The sequence below is a fragment of the Onychostoma macrolepis genome, chromosome 02, assembly GCF_012432095.1.
Source record: "Onychostoma macrolepis isolate SWU-2019 chromosome 02, ASM1243209v1, whole genome shotgun sequence".
Lineage (NCBI taxonomy): Eukaryota > Metazoa > Chordata > Actinopteri > Cypriniformes > Cyprinidae > Onychostoma > Onychostoma macrolepis.
Genome location: NC_081156.1, coordinates 9,388,564 through 9,403,272, shown reverse-complemented (window position 1 = coordinate 9,403,272; position 14,709 = coordinate 9,388,564). Strand labels below are relative to the sequence as shown.

The following is a 14,709-nucleotide window of genomic DNA, read 5'->3' as shown; positions in this document are numbered from 1 at the left end:
ATCAGTTAATTATCAAGCCATTAACCATTTTGATAAAACAAATTGTGAATATACAACAAAATAGAGGCTGTGTTTTTTTACTAAACAGTAAAATCTCTCACATTTCCAGAGGTTAAAGATTACTCAAACTTCTTATGTCATTATGTTTATTCGCAGCAAAGCCATGGTGAAATGCAGGTAGACTTTTAACACAATCATTTACAACACACGCATATTCAATGCAATTATAATTCCATTCAAAGCAACAGATTGTTCATTAAATAATACGCTATGTAAAAAAATAAAATAAATTCACTTAATAACCCTGTGTCTGAATGTTGTTTGTTTGTTCCAAACATGAACAAAGTCTTCAATGAGAATTCCCAGTCAATTAGCTAAGGAATAATTAGACCATATAATTCACATAACATGCATTTATGCAAGTTTCATTCAGTTGTTCACTATGTACTGGCCTCGTCACATAATGATATACAGTCACATTTACCGTAAAACTTAAGCCCCTAAAATAGAGCTTGATGAACAAATTAAAAAGAAATATTTGTCCAGTTCCAGTGAACGGACATGAACGCTGATTTGCACACTGTGTAGTGAGTGAGGAAGATTCCTAAACACTTGCAGAAACTACAGTACACAGCAAACGAGTTTGTGAATAAGCAGCAAAAGAAGCAGAGTCACGTCTGCAAATGGGGTAAGATGCATTAAAATCTAGAAATTCTAATGTGTGCATTATGTATGTATCTATCTATCTATCTATCTATCTATCACAGCTGTTGTTGCGCACAGTTGTCATTTATTACAGTTGTGGTGTAAAAAGAGCTTGAGATTAGACACGTGATGTGTGAATAATTGATAACTGTATTCACAAATATTTTATAATATCATTTAAGCCATATGTTGCTTGCAAAAACAAGTATTTCATTAGAATACCATGCTAACCAGCCAAACCTGGACTCTTTGGTTGTGCTAGCAGTCCATTAGCACCAGTTCAGTGTCTGTATGAGGCTGACATCTAGTGGACATTTCTATTATCTGGGAATTTACAGACACGCCTGTTTTTCCCGTCTCTCAGACACAGAACCAGGAAGAATCAGAGAAACCGAAACTTAAGTGCTGTTGTCCTGTTGCAACTTTATATCAGCCTCACATGCAGGAAAATGGCAGAAGCCCGTATTTCAGTGGAGCAGTTCTTGTGTCCGGTGTGTCTGGATCTCCTGAAGGATCCAGTGACCATCCAGTGTGGACACAGTTACTGTAAGAGCTGTATTACAGACTGCTGGGATCAGGAGGATGAGAAGAGAGTCTACAGCTGCCCTCAGTGCAGACAGACCTTCAGTCCAAGACCTGCTTTAGCTAGAAACACCATGCTGGCTGAAGTGGTGGAGAAACTGAAGAAGACTAATCTTCAAAGTGTGGTTCCTGCTGGAGCTGGAGATGTTCAGTGTGACGTCTGTACTGGAAGAAAACACAAAGCTGTCAAGTCCTGTCTGGTGTGTCTGAACTCTTACTGTCAGAATCACCTCGAACAACATGAGAGTTTGTTTAAAGGAAAGAGACACAATCTGACTGAAGCCACTGGACGACTGCAGGAGATGATCTGCCAGAAACATGAGAAGCTCCTCGAGGTTTTCTGTCGCACTGATCAGAAATGTATTTGCTTGCTGTGTTTGGTGGATGAACACAGAAACCATGACACTGTATCAGCTGCAGCACAGAGGACAGAGAAAGAGGTGAGGACTGATGAGAAATTAAATTATGCTTAATTTATAGTTGTATTCTTTAAAAGGAAACAATAAAGAGTTCTTTAACAACAATAAATTGTCATAGTAAATAATAAACCTTAAAAAGTTTTAAATGCTAAAAAACTTTAATAAGATAAATGCTTGAAGCCCATTTTTCTGTTACGGAATAAGAAAATAAAAATAAAATGTGTATGTATATATATCTATATATATATATATAGGGGGAGAGTGGGGTGATTTGTGCCAGGGGGGAAGTAGTTCCACCCCTTATTTCTGGAAAACCATAGAAGAAATTAGTCATGGACCACATGATTTTGAAAAGCCATCCATTTTACTCATCCTCCAAAGAAGAGAGACACATGGCATCAGAGGTAAGCACATTTTAGCTCAAAAAACAGTTTTTTTCCTTTCAAAGTAAAATTTCTATGATCAAGGTTTTTTGATTGTAGTGTCTGAACAATTATAGACAAGTTTGAAAACATTTCACACATGTTTTAGTGCTTTAGCAGGCTACACAATGAGTCTATACAGTTAGCATGATGTTAGCTCTTAACTGCTGGATCATGATAGTTTTTCAAACTTGTGGGTCTGGGGTGATTTGTGCCAAAGGGCCTGGGTTAAGTTTTGCCAGTGGCACAACTCACCCCCACTTATGATTATTTTCAACATATTATTAATTTGTAATTGTATATTGTACTCTTACATTTTAGCACTTAAACTATGTGACATTCTTAATTTTAGACCAAAACCCATCATGCCACGCATTTATAAACGGAAGACAGACAGGGCTTCAACTCTTCTTGTAGAGTTGGACAGAGCAGTGAAAGAGGTGCAACAGGGAAAGACCATACGTCAGGTGGCAAGGGAGATGGAGATCTGCAGGATGACCTTGAAAAGATTCATGGAGAAGAAAAAGATAGGAGAAGTGAGGAGATGGGCATGCCTCAGCAGTGTTTTACTTACCTGCCATTTGTTTAATTTAGCTTACACTGATTTCAGTTTTGAGTTTGCACTATGTTATTAAAGAGAAGTTTTATTCAGTTTTTAAGTGGAATAAGTCACGATAGGATGTTTAGAAATTAGCCTAGTCACTTTATTCTTACAGGTCCATCTCAATAAATTAGAATGTCGTGGAAAAGTTCATTTATTTCAGTAATTCAACTCAAATTGTGAAACTCGTGTATTAAATAAATTCAATGCACACAGACTGAAGTAGTTTAAGTCTTTGGTTCTTTTAATTGTGATGATTTTGGCTCACATTTAACAAAAACCCACCAATTCACTATCACATCAAGAGCCACCACACACAGACGTGTCGAGGAATTTGGCTACAGTTGTCGTATTCCTCTTGTTAAGCCACTCCTGAACCACAGACAACGTCAGAGGCGTCTTACCTGGGCTAAGGAGAAGAAGATCTGGACTGTTGCCCGGTGATCCAAAGTCCTCTTTTCAGATGAGAGCAAGTTTTGTATTTCATTTGGAAACCAAGCTCCTAGAGTCTGGAGGAAGGGAGGAGAAGCTCATAGCCCAAGTTGCTTGAAGTCCAGTGTTAAGTTTCCACAGTCTGTGATGATTTGGGGTGCAATGTCATCTGCTGGTGTTGGTCCATTGTGTTTTTTGAAAACCAAAGTCACTGCATCCGTTTACCAAGAAATTTTGGAGCACTTCATGCTTCCTTCTGCTGACCAGCTTTTTGAAGATGCTGATTTCATTTTCCAGCAGGATTTGGCATCTGCCCACACTGCCATAAAGCACCAAAAGTTGGTTAAATGACCATGGTGTTGGTGTGCTTGACTGGCCAGCAAACTCGCCAGACCTGAACCCCAGAGAGAATCTATGGGATATTGTCAAGAGGAAAATGAGAAACAAGAGACCAAAAAATGCAGATGACCTGAAGGCCACTGTCAAAGAAACCTGGGCTTCCAGACCACCTCAGCAGTGCCACAAACTGATCACCTCCATGCCACCGAATTGAGGCAGTAATTAAAGCAAAAGGAGCCCCTACCAAGTATTGAGTACATATACAGTAAATGAGCATACTTTCCAGAAGGACAACAATTCACTAAAATTTTTTTTTTTTTTATTGGTCTTATAAAGTATTCTAATTTGTTGAGAGTGAATTGGTGGGTTTTTGTTAAATGTGAGCCAAAATCATCACAATTAAAAGAACCAAAGACTTAAACTACTTTAGTCTGTGTGCATTGAATTTATTTAATACACGAGTTTCACAATTTGAGTTGAATTACTGAAATAAATTAACTATTCCTGTTTTACTTCAGAAATCACTGGCACAATTTACCCCAATGTATTCTCCCCAAAAGCACAACTTACCCCGCACCAGGTGCAAGTTGTGCCACAAGACCACATTTTCCCCAAAAGCTATATTTCTGAAACAATTTATTTCAGATCCAAAGTTATTGTTCTCAGGGATGCACCACATCCTGAAATATATGTACATTCTTAAGTTGAAGGCATTTCTGTCATGGCCTCACTTTAAAGTCACTTTGAGTAAAAACTGGCACAACTCACCCCACTTTCCCTATATGTGACCCTGGTCCACAAAACCAGTCATAAGTGTCAATTTTTCGAAATTGAGATTTCTACATAGACCGAAAGATGAATAAATATTTCCATTGATGTATGGTTTGTTAGGATAGGACAATATTTGGCTGAGATACAACTATTTGAAAATCTGGAATCTGAGGGTGCAAAAAAATCTAAATATTGAGAAAATCACCTTTAAAGCTGTCTAAACGAAGTTCTATGCATATTACTGATCAAAAATGAAGTTTTGATATATTTATCAAGAGAACTTAAAGTAGCCTATAGGTTGTAACGTGTAAAAGCTAAATAATGTGTAAGTATTATTTTACATGTAAAACATGTTGCATTTCATTCGTTCGCTGCATTCTACAAGCAGTTGCATACTATCTGCCCTAAATAATATTCAGTACTATTTAGGGCAGATATTATGCTGAAGGAGTGGATTGCAGATCTACAATGGCCCTCATAATAATATTAATTATAATATTTCTTGAATAATTATTAATCAAAGGTACATTTATGCATGTTAGAGAATAAGTTGAATATGGCTTTAGTCTGCCTTTTTACTCTCTAAGAAGCTGCTCTCATTGTGTGTGTGTGTGTGTGTGTGTGTGTGACCATGCCCGATAAGGTTTAGGGCTGAGGCAACCTTGAAGTAAGATAAGTGTTTCTCTGTGTATGTGTGTTAGTATCTGTCTGTACAGGGAGAAGCTCAGACAGTCCCAGGACAAACGTTCAACTGCCAATGTCTAGCGTATCAGATATACGTCTTTGGAGAGGCGTCTGACCTCTGATCACTTGTCACCAAAATAGTCATCAGAAGATATGCTTCAAGCTTGCGTCCATATGTGGAAATTGTCTAAGTTTATCTAGGTTTTAGAACCAATCAGAATTTTGCTGACTTTTTCAGCTTTTTTCAGCTGACTTTTTGACTTTTGCTGTTTTTGCTGAATTTTGCTGCAATCTCTGTCGGGGTGTAATTGTTGGTGTTTTTGAATTGTAAAGCAAAGCGGCCTACGAACTCGATTGCGAGTTTTGAAGCTAACTTCTGCTGATGAAACTACAAATTATTTTCTTCAGTAAATCTTTCTTTAATTAATCGCATCTCTGACTCCTGGTCTTTGTTCATCATACCTGGTCCATTGGTTTTAACCATTAATTCCTCAACAAAGCGAATTGGGACGTAGGGCCCATCTGCGTCGTTAAATCAATCAGTGGGACACCTGCACTTGCTTCTTTTTACAAAGAAGAGCAATTCGCAGTTCAATGTTGGACAGCGCAAGCCTCAGGTCATCTTCCACCTGGAGCCGATTTCGGTACTTTGTTTTCAAAGCTATCAATTTTGCAAACCCAGCCTCGCACAGATAAGTTGAGGTGAATGGAATTTTATGGCGGCGTCAGATAACTGAGGATATTCAGGAATCACGCTCAACCAAAATGACGGCAGAAAGGAAGAGCTGTAGATGTGTCGCAGTCTGGTGTCGCTCTTTGATTCGACTAACTGCTCCCCCATGTCAACTGGAAGGTCTTTTCCTGGGCAGCTGAAGGGATCTCTGACCCAAGCAAATGAACTGAAATCCTCAGTGAAATAACGGACGAATTGTTGTTTTAGTCCCTCAACATGTTGAGCGACTGTATTAATCAAAGGAGAGATATTTATCCCTGTCTCTTGCGCACAGTCTGTGAAGTTGGGAAACATGTCAACATTTTTATTAATCAGTCTATCACGCCAAGGATCCAGTTTGCCAACGAATGCACTGACTTTGTCTGAAAGGAGCAAGATGTTGGCATCTCTCCCTTGCATCAATGTGTGCAGTGAATTCAACCTGTCGAAAATATCTACAAGGTATGACAACTGCGCTAACCACAGGGGGTCATCCAGGTACCGCGCAAGGTCGGACTTCACATTAAAGGGGTCATATGATGTTGCTAAAAAGTACATTATTTTGTGTATTTGGTGTAATGCAATGTCTTTACGTGGTTCGTGGTTCAAAAAACACATTATTTTCCACATACTGTACATTATTGTTGCTCCTCTATGCTCCGCCTTTCTGAAACGCATTGATTTTTACAAAGCTCATCGTTCTGAGAAGCGAGGCGTGCTCTGATTAGTCAGCTATCCGGTGCGCTGTGATTGGCCGAATACCTCAAGCGTGTGATGGAAATGTTACGCCCCTTACCGTATTGTGATGTCGTGTCCTGGCCTTTTTACAGTCTATGGTCCCGGCGCGACGAGATTAAAACAATAAAACCCACTATATACGAGGCATTTGTTGCATTCAGTGAGGACATAATGACTGATTATAATGACTCATATGGTCTTTTTACGCGTTGCGCCACGTAAACATAACACCATGTCTGCATTTGTGATCGCAGAAATGCCAAACAAGCGCTACACTGCTCAAAACTTGCGTTTGAATAGTCTGTAACAAATTCTTTAAATATCGAAACGTACTTACAGGCTGTGAAGACAGAAGCACCAGACTGTCCTTGCGACATTGGAATTGCCCCACTTTATAGTGTGCACAGCCATTCAAAGTGTTCAAATTGTAGGCTTCTCTCTCCCAGGTTCAGGAAATAGTCCTCTGTAAAATGCATGGCACACACTCGAATATTTGCGTTGTACTGTTCTGAAACAGTGTTGTAAATATAATTTAACCACTGATTTCTAGTTGTGTCCTCATTTGGAAGCCCAAACAAAGTACTTTTCTCTTTCACAATGAAACACAGCGTCTCCAGGACTACAGCGAGTGTAAAAGTTCCACCTTCTTTCTTTGCGTATATATTTGGGCGGTGTTTTGCAGATCTTCCCACACAGTGGCGTAGACATGTGGGGGCGTGTTTGAATGAGCTGTTTTAGGAGGGCGTGGCAGAGTCTTAACTTTTATAAAGAATATCTCTTTTGGTTTGAGACTTTAGTCTTTGCAACTTCAGGGATTTTATCTATGCACAAACAGCTTGTAACACTCCAAAGAGAAAGGAAAACTTGAAATCGCATCATGTGACCCCTTCAACAAGAAATGAAAGTGTCAGCGTAAGTTCTAACAGGAAGACTTCAATTCCACATCATTCATTTATACTAACAGGTCTGGCCAATCACTTCTTGACAACTGGAGTATTTAAGCACTGAACTCTCGGTTTCATTTTTCGCAGTTGACGACGCTGACGTTCCCTGCTCAGTCAGGCAAGGGGTCGCTGACTTATTGCCCGACTTTTCCTGAGGTTACTTGCATATAGTCTGAAGTTTGTTTTCTGCAAAAGATTGCAAGTTTGACATTCCTTTCAAGTTGCACGCCGTATCGTTGGTATAGTGCAACGAACTGGTGTCACGGTGAATGTTTGTGGTTGCTCGGTCGTATTGCTATATAGATGTGTTGGTGTTTTCACGGTGGCGGATGCGAAACATTCGCAGAGCATTTGAGTCATTCTGAGTGCTTGCTGAACTGTTGCGCCGGTGTTGCTTGTGTCTCAAACATGAAATAATTTTTTTGCCGAACGCTCACGTATACTTTCACTGAAGACTCCAGGGCTGCTATCAAAAACACAGCTGCTAGTCTCCTTCGGTATTCTGTCTTCATCACTACATCAGCCTACACACACCATGATAAGTATTCTTATTGTTTTATGCACTTATGGCAGTTTGGCATAGAATTTATCATTTGCAAGGTTTTTCACACACGTGCTTTAGACAAAGCACTTGGTTTACGAAGTGAGCGCTTGTTGTTTGATTGTTTGAACATGAGGTTAATCTAGCAGACCAGTGCTGCATGATTAACCCAATTTGAACCTATGTTGCGATTTGGCTTGGTGAAGTTTTGAAAAATAAATTATAATTAAGTAATTTTACGGAATAAATATCTTGTAAACGTTTACCTTCTGAGTCTTTTTGATAGAAATGTCTTCACCTCTGAACGCAATTCATAGAGGCGATGTAAAACCCGACCTCTGGAGAGCCAGCAAACCTCAGTGTGAAAAAGGAGCTGCTCATGTTCGGCTCCCAATTCCTGACAAAGCAAGGAAAACAAGCGTGCATTTAATGGCCGTGCTTTAATGAAATTGACAATTTGCACTGCCTGCTTTAAAACTGTCTCAAGAGACTCTGGCATTTTCTCATGTCCTCCTCAATATTACCATTTTTTACATATCTGACATAGGTAAGCAAACTGTGCTAGCCCTGCAACATCAGTTGTCTCATCAAGCTTTAGGGCATAGTACTGGCTTTGCATGATGTTAGCTAGCAATTGCTCTTTAACATCGCTTGCCATGTCAGATATGCAGCGGCGGTGTCGTTAGAAAGGGGGATGTCGCTAATCTGCTGAGCGAAATTATCTCCAAACATGACCTGACAGATATCTTTGGCAGCAGGTAAGATTAGTGCCTCAGCAATTGTGTGAGGTTTTCCTACTTTAGCAACTCATTTGGAGACGTAGTAGGATACTTCTAGACACCTGTCGGTAACTTTAATTTGAAAAAATCTAAGGGTTTGTCTTTGAGTGTCGGGTGTTTCGTTTCTAAATGGCGCTTCAGCTTGCATGGCTTCATGCTATCATTTGCCAGCAGATCTGCACATATGACACACTGGGGCAGCGGTTCAGCATCTGTCCAAGCCACCGTAAAGCCAAACTGAAGATAGCTGATGTCGTACTTTCTTGTTTTACACTTCTTAAGGGTAGGAGCTGACGACGCATCGTCGTCACAACTCCTTTTCATACGTGTGAGGAACTTATCCATAAACTTCCCAAAATCCGTTCCACTGCTAATCACCGACGTTACATATACATCCAGTACCCAAATAATGCCTGGTCTCTGTTTTTTCTTGAAAACAATTTGCACCCCCCTCCCTTCTCTCCCCCTTCACATTTCTCAAAGCGCTCACTGAGTGCTGCATCTAATTAGCATACAACAAACACTTAGATCATTAATTTAATATGGAGGTAAAGAAAACAGTGGCTAACAAACTCACCTACAAATAATAAAAGAACATCATAAGATCAAGCAAGTCATTAACACACATTTACTACTCATTAAAACATCCATACCCGATCTATAGATGAAGCCTGCCAAATGTATCCTTATAAAACGTGATCTCATGCAGCTTTACTATTACGCAAAGAAAAAGTCAGAATACAAGACTCACAATTTAAAATGTATATCACATATCATATAAAATCCCATACCTGAAATGATTCAAATTGACACACTGCAATAGACGGCTACCAGGCTTGCATACTGGTCACATTAAACAGTTTTTCAAGAATGATTAGAGTCTTCTTTAAAAACGGACGACTTCACGCAATGGTGCTTCTGCGAATAATTACATCACATTCATTCACTATCATCCATTTGTTCTGCAGAAGCAGCTGAAGGAGATGCAGAAGACGTTCCAGCAGAGAATCCAGCAGAGAGAGAAAGATCTCCAGCAGCTGAGAGAGGCTGTGGAGTCTCAGAAGGTGAGTCTGGAGAAGAAGAGAAGTTTGTCTCAGTCTCAGTTCAGACTCACTGAAGCCTGAATCACTGTGTGTCCTAACAGCGCTCTGCACAGACAGCAGTGGAGGACAGCGAGAGGATCTTTACTGAGCTCATCCGCTCCATTGAGAGAAGCCGCTCTGAGCTGATACGGCTGATCAGAGATCAGGAAAAGCAAGCAGTGAGTCGAGCTGAAGGACGACTGGAGCGACTGGAGCAGGAGATCAATGATCTGAGGAGGAGAGACGCTGAGCTGGAGCAGCTTTCACACACACAGGATCACATCCAGTTCCTGCAGGTAACACACATCTAGAAGAACAGGGTCATAGTGGACTTGAGCAGATCCTGCTGTGACACCAGACTCACAGAGAAACATTTCATGAGTGTGTTATTATATAATCATCAGTCAGACTCTCATCATCTTCTTTTAAAAGAGATGCTGCTAACAAATGGTTTTCAGCTGTGGAAATCTTGCTCAAATTAGTCTCATTTCAGAACTGTTCTTTCACTTGTATAAGCGGTGTCTCTGTGTGGAGCTGATGAGTTTGATTTGTGTTTTCTGTAGAGTTTCCAGTCTCTCTCAGCTCCTCCTGAATCTACAGACGTAAATGATGATCTCTTCAGTTCTCTTGTCTCTTCTGATGATTTGAGAGCATCTGTTCATCAGCTGACAGACAAACTGGAGGATTTCTGCAAAGAGGAGCTCAGGAAGAGCTCAGACAGAGGTAAAGTCCTGGAGATTCATCTGCTCTCAGAAACCAGTCCATCATCATCTCATATCATGGAGAACATCATATTAGAAATGTGTTAGGAATGGATGCAGGATCATGAGAATCACACTGTTCATGTCTGTTGATTTCCACAGTCACATTCACCAACATTGTTCCCAGGACCAGGAACCACTTCCTACAATGTAAGTCAGTAAGAAAACCAGCAGAAAAACTCTCTGAGTGTGTTCATGTTCTTCTGTAGAAGCTGAAAGAAGAGTTTATAATTGATGATGTAAATGATGATTAGCACAGATATCTGGTCATCTGTACTGAGACACTGATGATACACTGAACATGAAGAGTTCAGATACATGAAAAGATCAAACAGATTCATAATTCCTGATTCTGATGTGTTTTATCTCCATCAGATTCCCATCAGCTCACTCTGGATCTGAACACAGTGAATGAATGCCTCCGTCTGTCTGAGAGAAACAGAGTGATTACTGGCACTTTCACAGATCTGCCGTATCCTCATCATCCAGACAGATTTGATGTGTATCCTCAGGTGTTGTGTAGAGAGAGTGTGTGTGGACGCTGTTACTGGGAGCTGGAGTGGAGGGCTGGTGAAAATGGTTTTGTGTATGTATCAGTGTCATATAAGAGCATCAGCAGGAAGGGACTGGGTGATGAGTGTGTGTTTGGATCTAATGATCAGTCCTGGAGCTTGCGCTGCTCTTCCTCCAGATACTCATTCAGACACAATAACATAGTGACTGATCTCTCTGTGAAGCCCATCATCAGGAGAATAGGAGTGTTTGTGGATCACGGAGCAGGAACTCTGTCCTTCTACAGCGTCTCTGACACAATGAGCCTCATCCACACAGTCCAGACCACATTCACTCAGACGCTCTATCCTGGGTTTTGGGTTTATTGTAAATCATCAGTGAAACTGTGTTGATGAATCAGAATAGACTGATGAGAGATTCTACCCATAATGCTTTGAGCTGCATGATAAATCAGTAACAGTGAGATGTTATAGAGTCTCTTCTTTTCTCTTTATGACATTAATACTGCAGCTGAACTTCTGTCAGTGAAATAACATGAATCAGAATAAATGTGTTAATAAATCCTCAAATAGACAGTAAGATCAGTGTGTGTGTGTGTGTGTGTGTGTGTGTGTGTGAGTCCTGCTGAGTGACCATGTGTTTCTGTGCTTTTCTCAACCTACACTTGTGTTAATTAAAATCAGTCATTTAGTCATTTTAATGATTTTTTTTTAAATGTTATTTCTGTTCTCTAATATAAATAAATCTTCTACCCGCTTGACAAACAAAGGTGATGGGTTTTATTCCTCCTCTGTGCAAATCTCCAGAAGACAAATCAAGCACCTCATTATAGTTTCTTCTCTCACACTAAAATCAGTTGACATAAAAATCAGATGTCACAAAATGAATCATATTATTTACCTTTGTAACTATAAAATCAGACTACTGCTTTAAAAAATGAGATTCAAGACAGGAGTCAGCTGGTTATCTAATTCCAATATGATACAAAGGTGAACAAAAATGGCAGTAAAGTCAAACACTAAAAAGTGACAAGTTCTTCAGAAATGAGGGCATGTCACACAATCTATCCATATTACCATCTGCCTAATTTCTACTTAGTGTCAGACAAGTTTGCACCAAAATACCATATTAATGTCATGAAAGAATAAAAGATGAGAGACTATTATCAATGTAATACCACACCTGTTGTATTTCAGCTGTGATCTGTGCTGCATATCTTGATAAAACCTCAGTCCCGGAGAGAAAATAGTTCTTCACCAGCGGGCTGATCTCTTTCAGGAAGAACATTGTTGTTTATCAGTGTTAGGATTTTGAATTGTGTGTGTTTTCTATGTTGTCTAATCCACTGTTAGATAATCAGCTTTCCTCCATCTGATGGCTATTCCTGGGCCAATTGAATTCAAGATCTTCACAGTTATTCCTTATGTGTTTATTAAACCTGAATCTTTGTCTCATGGGGATTTTGCTTATGAGACCAAAGTCCCAAGAGTGGGTCGGGCGCAGATGGGAGTTTTACTTACTCAAACGTGTTCTGAGGGCAGAAAGGAAAATGATTGGTTCACATATTCAACCAATGAAATTGAAGCAGAGGCGGGGTCAGGAAATTTGGACGTGTGGTGAGAATACTTGCGTGTGGAGGGAATACTTCAGACAGATACGTTACTGGAGCTTCATGGGTATGGAATGGCAATCCTGCCATAATTAGAAATAAAGAAAGAAAGAAATGTACAAAGAAATGTAAAAAAGCAAATATAAATAAAAAAAAATATATAAATAAATGTACAAAGAAAAGTAAAAAAACAAAAATAAATAATTATTGTTGTGAGGACGTCGTGGTAAAGTTCCATTTTTTAGAATCTTGACTAACGTCCCAGAAACGTCGTGGGCACATCCTCAAAAGACGTCGCTTGTTAGTCCCACAAAGGTTGTAGCGACGTGGTCAGCTGGTCTCATGATGTAAAGAGTCCACTGAAGGTGAGCGTAATGAACAACCCAAGTGCAGTTTGTTTACAAATGTGAAATCCAAGATACAAACAAAATCCAAACAAAGACAGACATATTCCCCCCTCAAAAAGTCCAGGAGGGTGATGGAGCGGAGGTGAAACTGGGGGAGGCCCGTGAAGGGGAACAGGACCTGGAGCAGGGAGCCATGGCGGAGCAGGCAGCGCAGGCAATTCATGGACGGCCTCCGTGGCCGTGACAGGACAGACAGTGAATTCATGAGCGGCCTCTGCGGCCATCTTGAAACAGGACGAGAGTTCATAGATGGTCTCCGTGGTCGGTTCAGGACAGGACAATAGCTCATAGGGCGTGACATGAGCAGACGAAAGTTCATTATTGGCCTCCTCGGCCGGAACAGACAGTTCATGGAAATCGTCTCTGGGCGCTACCACCGCACAAGGAACTGAGGCGAGTACTGCCGTCTCGGGAGGTTCTGCAGCCTGCGCTGCCACCTCTGAAGAGACTGCAGCGGACACCATGGCCTCTGGGATCACAGCAGCAGGCACCGCTACCTCGAGAGGTTCCGCAGCATAAGCCGCCACCTCTAGCAAATCGGTGGTGGTGTATGCGACCCAGATACACCATAAAGCAACCCCCCACACGGGAAGTGCTGCAGACAGGGGAATGAGTTCCTGAGCAGGAGGACTAGAGTGATTAGGTTTGGGGATACCAGCTGCTCGTGCAGACACCAGTGGTGTATCCCTCACACTGGATACCAAACTGAGATACCAAGGGACTGACCTTGAATATCTGGGTGCAACAGACAGGGAGTGACAGGATGAATAGATGAGACGTGACGAGACTCTGGACGATCAGCTGTGACATGACGAGACTCTGAACGATCAGCTGTGACGTGACGAGACTCTAGAACGGCGGCCATTTTCTGAAGAGACTCTCGAGTAGTAGCCATCTTGCACTGAAGCTCTTGAATAGAGGCCATGTTGTGAAGGAGCTCTTGAATGGCTGGCATGACGTGAGCAGGCTCAGGCTTGGCAGACATGTCGTGAAGAGTCTTTGGTGCAACAGACCTGAAGTTCACAGGCCCTGGCTTGGTAGATATGAAGCTAGCAGGCTCTGGAGTAGCAGGCGTAACGTTAGCAGACCCTGGCATGGTGTAAGCAGGTTCTGGAGTAGCAGGCATGACGTGAGCAGGCTTTGACTTGGAGGCAGCCATTTTGTGAACAGGCTCAGGTGTGACACAAACAATTCCCGACATGACAGTCCTCATGTGAGAAGACACTGACGTGGGGGTTACTGCAAATTGCGGGGTCCCTCATCCACTACACCCACCGAAAAAGCAGAGCCACTCAAATGCAATGCAAAGTCTATGTATTGTTCTAGTGTCCAATGAGGGGTATTGCGTGGCATTAAACATGATATCTCTTTGCTCAGTCCATAACGGAAAATGTCTTTGAGGAAAGAATCATTAAAGTCAACTTGGTAGCAAAGATCACAAAATCTAGCTACATGCAATTCCAGCATGTCTTCAAATCCAGGACAGCAGAATAGTCAGGATGATCTGAAACATATAAACTGCATTTCTCATGGTTGAAAGATTTGTGCAGTGGTATCCAGACATCTAAGCAGCCTTCCTGGACCCACACGACTAAAGGCTCTGGAGGAGAGACAGGTAATCCACAGGGTTGGATTTAGGGATTCAACAAAACCAATTTTTCAGAACCA

The 14,709-nt window shown here is 41.1% G+C and overlaps 1 protein-coding gene across 1 annotated transcript; it reads left to right on the top strand.

Moving 5' to 3' along the window:
- Positions 1-172: 172 nt before the first annotated feature.
- LOC131521001 (tripartite motif-containing protein 16-like) lies at positions 173-12,201 on the top strand. The gene is made up of 7 exons (XM_058745617.1): positions 173-688; positions 1,070-1,727; positions 9,638-9,733; positions 9,814-10,047; positions 10,315-10,474; positions 10,615-10,662; positions 10,888-12,201. The coding sequence occupies exons 1-7, from the start codon at positions 684-686 to the stop codon at positions 11,415-11,417; spliced, it is 1,731 nt and encodes a 576-aa protein (XP_058601600.1). The 5' UTR covers positions 173-683; the 3' UTR covers positions 11,418-12,201.
- Positions 12,202-14,709: the final 2,508 nt, after the last annotated feature.